Source organism: Trichinella spiralis (genome assembly GCF_000181795.1).
Source record: "Trichinella spiralis strain ISS 195 chromosome Unknown Scfld4, whole genome shotgun sequence".
NCBI lineage: Eukaryota > Metazoa > Nematoda > Enoplea > Trichinellida > Trichinellidae > Trichinella > Trichinella spiralis.
The window spans coordinates 9,909,332-9,921,477 of NW_003526943.1; the positions used below are offsets into that span (position 1 = coordinate 9,909,332).

Below are 12,146 nucleotides of genomic sequence, written 5' to 3' on the forward strand. Positions count from 1 at the left end.
TTATTTTAATAATTACTTGAAGTTTTTTTATTTTTCCACACTATCCCACTGATATTTAGAATTAAAATTGATAACACTATTTATAAATATTAATTAAGTTCTTGCAGTGAACTTTGCATTACATATGTAGAATAATTTACGACTTTAGGCAAGTTCAAGATGATTTAAGAAATTTTCAGTCATTTTAAAAAATTCACTATCATACATATACAGAAATTTATTTGTGAAATGCAGTTTACTTTGAATTTGTTCACTTTACATATTGTGATTTTATTTCATAATTCATGAGCGAAATTTAATATCTGCTCGTTGTTGCGTAAACTTATGAGCATTGCGCATTGAAAGAGGCTTTGTGTGGTTTGTCAGTGTGTCTTTAGCGTAAGTTTAACGCGAGCAATTTATTTCAGAAATAAGTCTTTATTTAAATGTTCAATAGTTCATTCATCATTGCCATATCATAACGCATTTTTCATAAACTTTATTTTTGATTACAGTAGTAATTTCTCAACTTGAAAATCAAGCACAATAGATAAATTTCTTTTATTGAAATTTGCTTTTTTAATTTTCTATAAATTATTTTCAAAATTAAATTTAATTATGATTTTAACTTTATAAGATCTTCAGTTTTTAATTAATTAGCAATTAGATGTTATTTATAAATGTAGTGTATTATGTGGAAGCACGTGAAAAAAGTCAAAAAGCTTCACTTTAATTATGCGCAATTTTTCATTTCCTTCTTTTTTATTTTAAAAGTATTTTTTGAAGTATGATAAAAAAATCCGATGCAAATTTTTAGGTGAAAAAAGTTTCAATAAATTTGCCATTTTTAGTTCATCTACTGAATTACCAGTTTGATAGCTGATTTCCGTTACAGAAAAATTCCGCTCAGAACAGCAGAATTTCCGCCTGAGTATGAACATTTTTTAAAGTGGAAACTTTTGCATAAATAAATACTGATCGAATATTTGAAGTAAAGTGTTTGATTTGATTTTTTTTCTTTTTGATGAATGATTGTTGTGGTCGAGAATTCAGAAAATGTTGCTTCAGATGCAAGTTGCACTTTATATATTTACGGCAAGGAAATTACAATTAAAATTTTGTCCCGCGTCATCAAGAGCATAATTTGTAAATCTGTTTTAAAAAAAGTATGCGGATTGATTGAATTTGTTATGCTGATATTGATTTGAGTAATTTGTTGGAAATGGCTAATTTCATATTTGTTTGTGTGCACAAAGAATTTTTGATTGTAATTGTGCATCAAGTTGACACTTTAGCTTGAGTTTTTCAGCTTGACGAAAAACAATAACGCTGAACAATTTCAGCAGTTGACGCCGGCTAATTTTGATTAATTTCTCTGATTCTGGGCCATAAAAATCTGTTACAACTGTTACACACGTCTTTTGCTTCAAAACGACTCGTTTTTCTTGTTATCATTTTGTTTATCTCATAGGATAGGCGTCCAATACTTTGTGCACCTTTGAAAGTCATTGCTGTAAAAGCGTGAGCATGATGGAGGAGAATTTAGCGTTTCGCCAAAAATATGCTGGCAGTGGTGCAAATTCACCGGCCAAACTTTGCTTCAAATTGCGTCATATATCTTCGATGGCTAACTACCACGACAGTATGCATCTTATATCATGCGCAGAATTGTCATCAACGTAAGCAACAACTTGTTTTTTGTGCTTTACGCCATTTCTGCTTCTTGTTTTGCAAATGAATTTGTTTTTTTAAATATATTTTTGATTTTTTAGGTCAGAAGATTCAGAAGAGACAGAATTCCCGGAACCGATGGACGGTGGGTATGGCTGGGTGGTGGTGTTTGCCGCATTTGCGGTGCATCTGCTTGCTGACGGAATTTCGTTCAGCTTCGGTGTGCTTTATCCGAGAATACAGAGTCATTTTAAAACGAACAAATCTGAAAGTGCTATTGTTGGAAGCGTTTTCATGGCGTTACCACTGCTTGCAGGTCCTTTGTCAAGCGCACTGATTGATCGATACGAATGTCGACGAGTTGCTATGTGTGGTGGTATTATCAGCTTTATTGGATTCTTTCTAAGGTTGGGAACATTTTGACCAAAATTATACCTGATAAATTTAAAATTAATTTTATTCTTCACTCTTATTAACAGTTGATTGGGCAGGCTTTGGCGAATTGCACTATGGCTATTTGCTTTTAAATATACAATTTAGAAAGTAATATTATTTTTAATAAAAGAAACAGTTTTTAAATTATTTAAATTATGAGAATTTTTGTAAACAGCTTTGCTTAGTTGTAATCAATTATAACACCAAAGTGAAATGTTTCTAAAAGACCAATGATGACGTCAGTTATTGTACGTTGCTGTAATTGAGCGCCAAGTAATTTTCAATGGCATCTGTTACAATAGGATGGGAAATATCAAATAATATATATGTATATAGCATATATAAAAATGTTTAATGAAAAAATGTATAAATTTGTTTTTTTATTTGTTATATAGTCAATTTGCCTGTAATGTAGCAATGATGACGTTGACGTTTGGTGTTATGGCAGGACTTGGATTCAGTTTTTGTTTTACAGCCGCGATTGTTTCTGTGACTTATTATTTCGAAAAAAAGCGTGCTTTGGCTACTGGACTGGCCGTATCGGGTAGTGGTGTAGGCACGTTTATTTTCGCCCCAATCCTGGACCTCATCTTGAACCACTACAACTGGCAGGGTTCCTTGCTGATCCTGTCGGCAGTGAGCTTGAATCTTCTGGTCGCCGGTGGTTTGATACGCGATCTCCAATGGCCCGAAGACACGCTTGAATACAAGCAGAGAAAATTTTTGCGCAGCTTGCACAACACCAGTCGAATGCACAGTCCAAGTGTGGGGTCGTTGAATATCACCAATGACCGTTGCAAGTCGACCCTACTCTTGCGTTCTTTGGTCGGTGACTTCGATGCCCAACGCAAGACCGTCTCTTTGCCGGATGTTCTCCTCTTTTCTGAACGTGACCAACAATCCAACTGCGATTTGCACGATATATTACCACCAGCTGCTGCTGGTCAACAGCCATCATTTTGTTCTAAAGGTAAAGCACATCTTACTAGTACATCATTATCTGCATTTGTATGTGAACGTGTGTGTGAATTTTTGCTCGTCCTTCAATACAGGATACGCGGCGAGTCATAATCCATTATCCAGTCTGAAGGCACATAATTCCCCTTATCCTCAATACGATAGACAGTTGAACAAATCAGTTTCTGACAGTAGACTTCAACTCCATGTTGTCGACAAAAGGGACAAACAACGTTGCAGTAGCTCTGTTTCTGATCAAGTGTTGAATCACATCGCCGATATCAGCGGAAGTTCAGAGTCTGAACGATCGAAAATTGTATTCGACGTTGTCAATATCTCGCCAAATCAGATGGCCAAAACATCCACTTGTCCTCAATCCAATGATGAAGCGATCGGAATTGATATGCAAAATTCCACAGCCATTGCAATGAATGATTGTCGACGTGAGAAAGAAATTTTTGTTGTTGAGTATTTCATACATATGTACGTTCTTTTTTTGCTTTTATTTTTGTAGATTACAAACCTGCTTATTTGAAACAGCGTAATCCTTTTGTTGGAAATCAGCATTGTCGTTTAGCTTATTACAGAGGTTACATAACATATTTTCCAAGATACAGCGCCAGGGTGTTGAGCACACCTGCATTGGCGCACAGACCGAAATCCACGAAGAAGAGAAATCTACAATTTCGTCGCATGTTGCGCATGATTAAGCAGTCCATTATGAGCATGATGAAGTTGTTCAGAAATTGGCTTTTTGTTTTATTTTTGATTAGCAATTTATTATTGTACGCATTTTACGATATTCCTTATATAAATTTACCCGAATTTACCCAAGAACATCTCGGCATACCTGAGGAGCAGGCTTCGTTGCTTGTTTCAATTACTGGCATTGTGAACATGTTTGCGATGCTAATATTTGGCGCTTTGGCCGATCGTGAAGCGATCAATAACATATGTTTTTATGGTATTAGTACCTGTGTTTGCGGATGCGTTGTGCTCTCCATGCCTTGGCTGAATTGCTATTGGCAATATTGTATTGCTTGTGGCACTTTTGGCTTCTTCATCAGTGCAAATTATACTCTGACGTCGATTATATTAGTCGATTTGCTGACATTGTCTGATTTTGTCTACTCCTACGGAATTATGACCATGATTCAAGGTATTGGCACTTTAATTGGTCCTCCTTTAGCTGGTAAGAATTGAATCCGTTGCTTTCATCTAGTTTCTGCTGTGACTTTATTTATTTAGGATTTCTATACGATCTCACTTCTAACTATTATGTGACGTTTCATGTTGGTGGAAGTGGAATTCTTTTATCCGGTGTGCTTGTGTTGATGATTTTTTGTCTAGACAATGATGATTGATTGTTAAACAATTTACCGATTTTTTTTATTTTGCAAAAATTGGTTTGAAATAATTAAGGACCTTATCTGGCCTGCCTGAAAAGTGCTGCACAAAGTTGCTTTGTTAACGAATTCGACCATCAGTAGTTATCTGGTATTTTTTTGCTTATAGAAAATTACAATTTCTGTTATTTTGCAAATCCATTGGAGTGTTATTTGTCACTTTGTTTGTTTATTTGTTTATTTTGATCTCTGCATTCTGAAATTCATGTATTTTGTATTTCAAATTGGCGCGTCGATTGAAACCTGCCTGATTCTTCAGCTATTATCATTGCTACTATTATTACTAGTTATAATTATCAAGGCGAGGCTCTTAGTCCATCAGTTGGCTATGATCTTATATAGTTGTTAAGTACTTTTTCCATCCTTAGTCATTCTCAGCAAATTTTATAATGTGTGTTGCTTTTTATGCCATAATTGTTGCATTGTTGTTAATCATTGTATTTTTTCATAATTTATTCAGTACATTGCCCACCTACCCCTTTGTTCAACACCTCCCGTTTAACCTGATTATTTGCATGCTTGATTTTGGAATTACAAAAAGTATTTTTCCCAAATTGCTTATTTTATATAGACGTGTAATATTTCATATAACACAAGCTTTATTATATGATTTTTGTATAATAAATAATTAAATATATATCAATCGAATGAAATAAAAATTTTGAACTCATCCTCACTATTTATATTATACAAAAGCAAGAAAATTAATTATCAGAAAATAAATACAAAAATACTTGTTTCAAAGTTGCACAACTCTTCTAATGATTAAATATCAATAATTCTAATAATATTAAATAATGAATTATATTCTTTATAGAAAATAATAATGCGTGTTTTTATGCTAAACTGTTATTTTAAATACGCTTTGCAAAAAAAATGAAATTAATAGAGATTTGCGAAATGTCTGTTGCTTTCCATTAGCGTTTTCAGTTTTGCAATAAGGATGTAGCGACAAAGTTTGTAGCTAAGGACAAGTGGCAAAGGGTTACTGCAAAGAGTATTCGAATTACAAGCTTTTTGTTTTTTCCCTTTCTGAATTACTCCTTAATTCAAAGGTTGGGAGTTTTCTTACGAGATCATCTCCATTCGGCAATAAGCATTGTATATTTCACAGGGCACACTGTTGCTCAAGGATGACAGTCAACAATGCTTATTTCTGAGCTGAGAGCAAATGTTTAACACCTGCTTTTTTTTCTGATATAATTTACGATTCAAATGATGACCATTAAAAAATCATGATAAATATTCATTAGCGAGAAGACTACTGCTGGCGTGAAGTTGCATCCTCCGTTTGCATCGCGTCTGCAGACAGTGTTGCTGAAGTCATCAGAAAAACAAGTGGATAGTAAACAGTGCATCCACTTTAAAAATATTCCTCTAATATACTACGGCTGAAGTTAAACAACGGAGATTCTGAACTAGTCCCGTTCGTGATAGTATTGAAGAACGACGAAATGATTCTTGCCAAAGGACTCTGAAAGATGTCAGAATCACCTCTGCACCTGAATTATGACTTCCCTGTCCAGATACATACATACACACACACACACACACACACACACACACACACACACACACACACACACAACCTTGAATGAAGTCTTAATAAACAAAATTTATCTGAAAAATTTCATTATGGTATTTTCAAATAATATTTTTACAGTATTCATAAAAATTTTACTGAATAACCATGGTTATAGTACGGTATGCGTAATATATGCCCTATAATTGCGAAGTTCAGAAATTGAGAAAATATTAAAATAATATATACCATTAACGAAGTATTTGAATTTCAATTGGCACTGACAATGCCTCTGTTGAAGACAGAAGAAATTCCACTTTATTGTCTTTAATCTTACTGTAGTACGCTACTCATTTGAAGTATTTTTAGAATGTATATTGATTTCGTCAGCAATATCGTACTTTTCCTCGCATAAGTTGATTTGTGTCGTATGATTTGTATTATTTACAGACAACTGCTTTCTGTTGTTTGTTGAAATACTGGCATGTATTTTACTGGCGTTGACGATAATAAAGAAGTTCCACCGGTAGAGTCGTACTTTTGCTATTGTTATAGCAAAATCGAACTTCGCGCTGAGAATTCCACACAGACAACTTGCTCGATTATCAGTAATAGAGTTTTTTGTATAGCTTCTTTTTGAGTAACAATGAAAAGTGATTGCTTTCCCCATCTGACGAATAAATTTAATCACTTTAAGCAGGCACATTAACAATATAATGGGTAATTTCTATTTACAAGAAAAATGCCAAATAAAAAGATTAGTTTAAGCTTCAGATTTTGACCTTTTAAACTCATCCATTAGATGTAGAAACGACCGCTCCATTTGATCCGGTTCGTCAGTTTCTTTTGTCGATTCCATAAATTTTTTCACAAATCTAAAAATAACGACTAACATTTTACAATGAAAAAGACGAATGGTCCGAAAGAGTGGTTAGTAGTTTTCACCTTTCTGAAGCGGGCATTCCACGGCTTGAAAGTAAATTGAATACTCCTGGATTTTTGAACTCTTTGAAAAATCGACTGAAACAACAAAACAATTAAAACAGTAAATAGTTTGTGCATTTGTGGTCATCTCATACAACTTATTAAACGAATATCCCAACAACATTCAACTTACGCCCGAATGAAATCTTCAGCATAAACAATTTCTCGCTGTACAGCATCTACAGGAGGACGATCGAAATGTGGATCAAATTTGGGTGGAAACGCAGCGTATACGTCGTACCATAATGGACGATCGATCGGTTTCATTGACCCAGACTTTAATAATCCTCTGATTCGTGAAAATATGCTTCCTACTTTTTCTACCCGGCTTTCTGCCATTCTAAACGATCCTACGCAACAACAATTGCAAAGGAGAAATATTCAGTATCAAGAGGTTGAATGATTTTATGCATGATTCGGTGTTATAATCAAATTTATTATAAATAATAAGAATTCAAAATTGACAGAAAAAAATTTTTTAATACAAAAGGTGCGTAGATTTAGCAGAAAGAGGAACATGATTTTCAAGTGTAGAAAGTACAGTATGCAAAGTACTTACTTTTCAAAATGAATTGCTTTTTATAAAAAAAGAATTTTGAGCGTTACCATTTAACTGATACATTATTATAAAATAACATCGTATTTAAACGTGGGGCAAATTATAAACTGAGGTATTTATGAGAGTAAAAATCAACAAGAATTGTCTTGCGATAATTATTATTGTTGATTTTCTTCAACAGCAAGAGGGACGCTTTCTAAAAATTGCTTCAACGTTTGCAGCTGCTCTTCGGACAATTTTTCGTCGTGTGCAATTAACGGATGCTGAGCAATGGGCGCGAAAGCTGCGACGAAATTTGCCGAATAAGTGGGACTGACCACTTCGAGAACTTCCATAAGAAAGTAACGAAACAGCGACACGTCGGCCGTGCTGGAGTTCAACTTGGAGCGGATGAAGCGAGCTACTGGCAGCGTGTAGTTGTAGGTGAACATGTGGACCATGCGGTCGAGGATCATGCGCCTGCGTTCAAGCTGAAATCGTACATCGCAGCCGTACTGACGAAATGCGTCCGAATTGAACAGATGAGTCAGCAGGTCGAACACCTTCTCGTGCAACGAGCTGTACAGCGAAACAATTTCGTCCAAAATGATGAACTCGGTCGGCAGTTGTTCCTGGTGGGTTTTGAAAAACTCATCCGACATGACCAGGCTGCGTATCCAGTGGAAGACGCCGGTCGCGACGGCGACGTGCTTCATCTCGCCGAAAATGTCTTGCAAGTGCAACAGCAAGTCGTGCTTGCTGCGAGAGTTGACCAGTATATTTCGCATTTTGGTCAGCAATTTCAAAAAATAGTTCAACTCGTCCGAACAGATCTGGTGGTCATTTTCCAAGCGGAATGGACTGCAGTCGTCGTTCAAAACCGCCGCGTAGGAGATCAAGAAGATCGCTTTTTCCAAAACTTCATCGTTCAAATGTGAATCTTTTCGAAAAACGCAATCGTACAGTAAATCCAAGCAATCCGGATCGCAGAGCAGTTCCGGCGATGGGGCATGCACGTTGTAGTATGTGTCGTACAGTTCACCGATGTCGGCGGCAGTCGGCTTCTTCCGTCTCATCATCGAATGAACCGATTCCAGCAAGTTGGAATCGTAATCGTAGAATACCCGGTACATGGATATTGTCACGTCTACCGTATCCTTCGTAGCGCGAGATTTTCTCAAATAATAGCTAATAAAACGAGCCACGTGAGAATACGTCGGCTCACTGGTGATCAAATGATACAGTGTAGTTTGGACGTAAAAATAACCGTACTCGCGCAGACAAACAATTCCAGCTAATTTTTCCAAAGCATCCGCACTTTGGTCTGAGTGAAGGCTAGATTTCAGAAATTCCTCCAGCACAGTGACGAGAGATTTCACAAAAACTGCATACTGATGAATCGACGTTGCAACCTGAGGTGTAATGGCACTCAATTCGCCAGTATTCAAAATTGCCTTCACGCAGTAATCGATCACTGTACATTCTGGGAACTTCTCGTGAAGTTTCATGATGAGTGGATGCCAGTAGGTGGAACTGGTAATTGATGTCAAAATCTGGTGGAATTCTTGAGGTTTGTGTAAGAGACTATCAGTATGGGATGGGCTGAACTTTTTGATTATCAGTGAAGCCAGTTCATCTTCGAGCATTTTACGAACGGAGTATGCATCCACGCCAACAGACAATGCTGCTTGGGCCATCACATTGCAACTTTGGGCGTGGGCCACGTAACTGTCAGCGATTACCTCAACTGCTTCTTCCCAGTTGCCACCGGCCGAGATGAATTCTTTTGCTGTACTGACAAACTCACCTTCCATGATAAAATCTGCAGTACGAAATTTTGCCATACATTTTTGTATTGTCTGCAACTTGCTTGATCCATCCATGTCAATATCATCATTTTCATCTGCTGAGTAAGCATCGTCAGTAGTTGAAAGATCCGTCGGATTCATTTCTTCATTTAAAAAATGTCTCCTGAAAATAGAAAAATAAACGAATAGAAATAAATCATCGCTTAATTTTTTAAAATTATTCATGTGAAATCCAAAAATGTTCAATAACTGATACTGACAAATTATTCTCGTATAAAGGAATGATATCGTACTAAAATGATATTCAGGTATAATATGAGGAACTTCATTTTAATTTATGATATTTCACATTTTTATTGTATTTTCAGCACTAAATTATGTAATGCTACAATGAATATGAATTTCATTTACAAAAAAATAAAATAAGTAAAAAATATTCAAAAATAAAAATAATGGCAACGCTTCGTGAAACTTTTCCTTAATATTTAAGATATATGAATCATTAATTTATGAGGTTCTAACGCACAGCAAATAAATGGGGTAACTGACAAAATGGTGATTTTCAAGTTCAAATAATTTTCACATGGTCAGAAAGCTTTTCTGAAGATAAAAATAAATCTGTTGTTCTTCACTATTTTTTAACTGCATGATGATGTAAACCTAAAAAAGAAACAAATAATAAGCTGCAATAATAAATCGAAACAGTTGGCGTGACTGATGTGACAACTGCCGTTTTTAAGTACAATTTTAGGAGTTACGCTTGGAAATAATTTCTTAAAAGGTTAAATTCACGGAAAGTCATGTGAATAATTCACTTATTCATAAATATAGTTTTCTTTTAATAAACTCCAGTTTAGCTTATGTTAAAAAGGAAACTTGATTTCACGACATTCAATGAATGCGCTGCTCAAACAATTCTGCTTTTAATAACTCCCATGAATAATGACAGTTAATACAATTGTTTGTCTTTCTGAAGGAAGGAGAATTGACAAACGCGAAAACACTGTTTGCCATTCTAGCAAGGGAAAAGAGAATCCTGTCTTTATGAAAATGCAATGAAATTCGAAAGCTTAATACGCATTACGTGCTTTGTCGTCCTCTGATTTATTCAATACTGTTAGAATTATCTTCGAGGTTCTTATGAAATAATAACAGTAAATAAATAAATATGTATCGCAGCTTTATTATAATCCATGACAGGGCAATTATTTGATGTTTTCATCCTCAGAAAATATAAACAAATTTTTAAAAAGAAAGAAAATTATGTAATTTTCAACTTTACATCTGATGCAAAGCAAAGGTTGCCGACTTTTTTCACTTTTGGCCTCAATGATTAAAACAAATTTGAATGATGATTTGTTTTCAATAAGAAATACATTATTTCGTTTAATTAAAAATCACTACGCACGTTCAGTTTAGTTTTTATAAATTTGAATTAATAATTGTTTAAAATCTCATTTTAAATGAGCTGCTGTCTTTCTGATAAAAGAACATTTTCTTGAACTTATTTGAAACTACTCCACAAGTAGAACACAGCAACTTTCCCAACATACAGCGTGAATTGCTTCTTCTTCCACAGTATATTTAGAGAAGTTACAGCAAAGAGAAAAATATGTGCAGATGAAGAATATTGTAATTAAATAAACTATGATTTCAAACAAAAATCTTATAATCTTATTTTATTGCACTTTTTCCAAAACTACAAAGGACTACTTGTATAAATAATGAGGCAGTTTCACAGTATACTATTAAAAATGCTAAATCTGAAGCTTGTACACAATAAATAAGAGTAAAATTTAAAATGCAAACCCCTCGGTATATTTATGAACATCGAAATGTTCGTGCACGTTAATCTTCAGGCCATGTAAACCAGTAGTTCATGTACACAAGATGAACTTTTCGTTTAGTTTATTCGATTTTCGGTTAATCCATTTCAACTATTGTTATTTGTCATTTCACTTGAATAAAGCAATTTGTATTAAAATTGTAAATTCCGCCCACTGTGAATAATTAAAATTCGCTTTCAACTTGCCTTGTTCTTATTGTCGATATCGTCGATGCACTATTTATTTATTTTTACTGTACATTTGTTCGAATTCAAAAAGCTCAACTGTCGAATGCCAATTTGAAATGCAGATATTGATGTTGTTTCGATAAAATCTAATGATCTTTATCGGATGTTCAAACTGATGCGTAGTGACGTTATCAAATAATACTGTTTACTTTCAAATGATGATTTATGAATGGCACTAAAATTCAAGTTTTAATGTATAACTTTTTCAAAATAACATTTCTTTACAAATCATACTGTACCTTTTACAATATCCAATTACACAACAATATGCAATCGTTTTCGGCAGAGCTATTTGTGATAAACAGGAGAATTTATCAGTTAATGATTTTTCTTCAGCATAAAGGCTATTGTAAACTTGTTTAAGTTAATATTTTAATAAATTTGCATTACTTTAGTACTTGAATTGTTTTCAAATCATACCGTAAGCAATAAGTTTTGCTCGTTATTATTTTCAATGAATAATTAGTTTTCATACAAATTTTCACGCATGAGAAGGTTGAGCATCAGCATCACTGTTAGCCAGCTGTTGCAAAGAACGTGGTCAGCTGTGCCAACTTGAAATTGCTCACCTCTGCCAAAGAGCATAGCAACGCGATGACGTCACGTTTTCTATTTATTTGTTGTTTACAGCCGAATTATAAATATACTTTAACACGACTTGGGCCAATTCAGAGAGCAAAGCCAGCAAAGTTGAAATTGATAAAGCGACGAAGGTTTGATTGATAATCACAACCTTTCGTGATTTGAAGTTTTTTTTGAAAATGCCAATATT

The 12,146-nt window shown here is 34.6% G+C and overlaps 5 protein-coding genes across 5 annotated transcripts; 3 read left to right on the forward strand and 2 right to left on the reverse strand.

The window, feature by feature from the left end:
- The first annotated feature begins 1,788 nt into the window (after positions 1 to 1,788).
- Positions 1,789 to 4,406, forward strand: Tsp_02366 (transporter, major facilitator family). The gene is made up of 5 exons (XM_003378213.1): positions 1,789 to 2,026; positions 2,561 to 3,103; positions 3,138 to 3,485; positions 3,557 to 4,234; positions 4,291 to 4,406. The coding sequence occupies exons 1-5, from the start codon at positions 1,789 to 1,791 to the stop codon at positions 4,404 to 4,406; spliced, it is 1,923 nt and encodes a 640-aa protein (XP_003378261.1).
- A 1,253-nt stretch (positions 4,407 to 5,659) lies between these two features.
- Tsp_02365 (putative PAB-dependent poly(A)-specific ribonuclease subunit 2) lies at positions 5,660 to 5,984 on the reverse strand. The gene is made up of 2 exons (XM_003378214.1): positions 5,835 to 5,984; positions 5,660 to 5,809 (listed from the first exon to the last, which is right to left on the reverse strand). The coding sequence occupies exons 1-2, from the start codon at positions 5,982 to 5,984 to the stop codon at positions 5,660 to 5,662; spliced, it is 300 nt and encodes a 99-aa protein (XP_003378262.1).
- A 749-nt stretch (positions 5,985 to 6,733) lies between these two features.
- On the reverse strand, positions 6,734 to 7,400 carry Tsp_02364 (conserved hypothetical protein). The gene is made up of 3 exons (XM_003378215.1): positions 7,088 to 7,400; positions 6,916 to 6,990; positions 6,734 to 6,845 (listed from the first exon to the last, which is right to left on the reverse strand). Exons 1-3 carry the CDS (start codon positions 7,291 to 7,293, stop codon positions 6,734 to 6,736), a joined length of 393 nt encoding a protein of 130 aa, XP_003378263.1. The 5' UTR covers positions 7,294 to 7,400.
- A 373-nt stretch (positions 7,401 to 7,773) lies between these two features.
- On the forward strand, positions 7,774 to 8,657 carry Tsp_02363 (PAB-dependent poly(A)-specific ribonuclease subunit 2). Its single transcript, XM_003378216.1, has 2 exons — positions 7,774 to 8,267; positions 8,306 to 8,657. Exons 1-2 carry the CDS (start codon positions 7,774 to 7,776, stop codon positions 8,655 to 8,657), a joined length of 846 nt encoding a protein of 281 aa, XP_003378264.1.
- A 229-nt stretch (positions 8,658 to 8,886) lies between these two features.
- On the forward strand, positions 8,887 to 9,272 carry Tsp_02362 (PAB-dependent poly(A)-specific ribonuclease subunit 2). The gene is made up of 2 exons (XM_003378217.1): positions 8,887 to 9,028; positions 9,115 to 9,272. Exons 1-2 carry the CDS (start codon positions 8,887 to 8,889, stop codon positions 9,270 to 9,272), a joined length of 300 nt encoding a protein of 99 aa, XP_003378265.1.
- Positions 9,273 to 12,146: the final 2,874 nt, after the last annotated feature.

Coding starts and splice junctions, on each gene's coding strand:
- Tsp_02366 (XM_003378213.1), top strand. CDS start 1,789: ATGGACGGTGGGTATGGCTGGGTGGTGGTGTTTGCCGCATTTGCGGTG. Junction 2,027..2,560: donor ACGAGTTGCTATGTGTGGTG/GTATTATCAGCT, acceptor TTTGTTTTACAG/CCGCGATTGTTTCTGTGACT. Junction 3,104..3,137: donor ATCTGCATTTGTATGTGAAC/GTGTGTGTGAAT, acceptor CCTTCAATACAG/GATACGCGGCGAGTCATAAT.
- Tsp_02365 (XM_003378214.1), bottom strand. CDS start 5,984: ATGTATGTATCTGGACAGGGAAGTCATAATTCAGGTGCAGAGGTGATT. Junction 5,810..5,834: donor GTTGTTTAACTTCAGCCGTA/GTATATTAGAGG, acceptor ATATTTTTAAAG/TGGATGCACTGTTTACTATC.
- Tsp_02364 (XM_003378215.1), bottom strand. CDS start 7,293: ATGGCAGAAAGCCGGGTAGAAAAAGTAGGAAGCATATTTTCACGAATC. Junction 6,991..7,087: donor GCTGAAGATTTCATTCGGGC/GTAAGTTGAATG, acceptor TTGTTGTTTCAG/TCGATTTTTCAAAGAGTTCA. Junction 6,846..6,915: donor GGAATGCCCGCTTCAGAAAG/GTGAAAACTACT, acceptor CGTTATTTTTAG/ATTTGTGAAAAAATTTATGG.
- Tsp_02363 (XM_003378216.1), top strand. CDS start 7,774: ATGCTGAGCAATGGGCGCGAAAGCTGCGACGAAATTTGCCGAATAAGT. Junction 8,268..8,305: donor CTTGCTGCGAGAGTTGACCA/GTATATTTCGCA, acceptor TTCAAAAAATAG/TTCAACTCGTCCGAACAGAT.
- Tsp_02362 (XM_003378217.1), top strand. CDS start 8,887: ATGAATCGACGTTGCAACCTGAGGTGTAATGGCACTCAATTCGCCAGT. Junction 9,029..9,114: donor GATGCCAGTAGGTGGAACTG/GTAATTGATGTC, acceptor TTTGATTATCAG/TGAAGCCAGTTCATCTTCGA.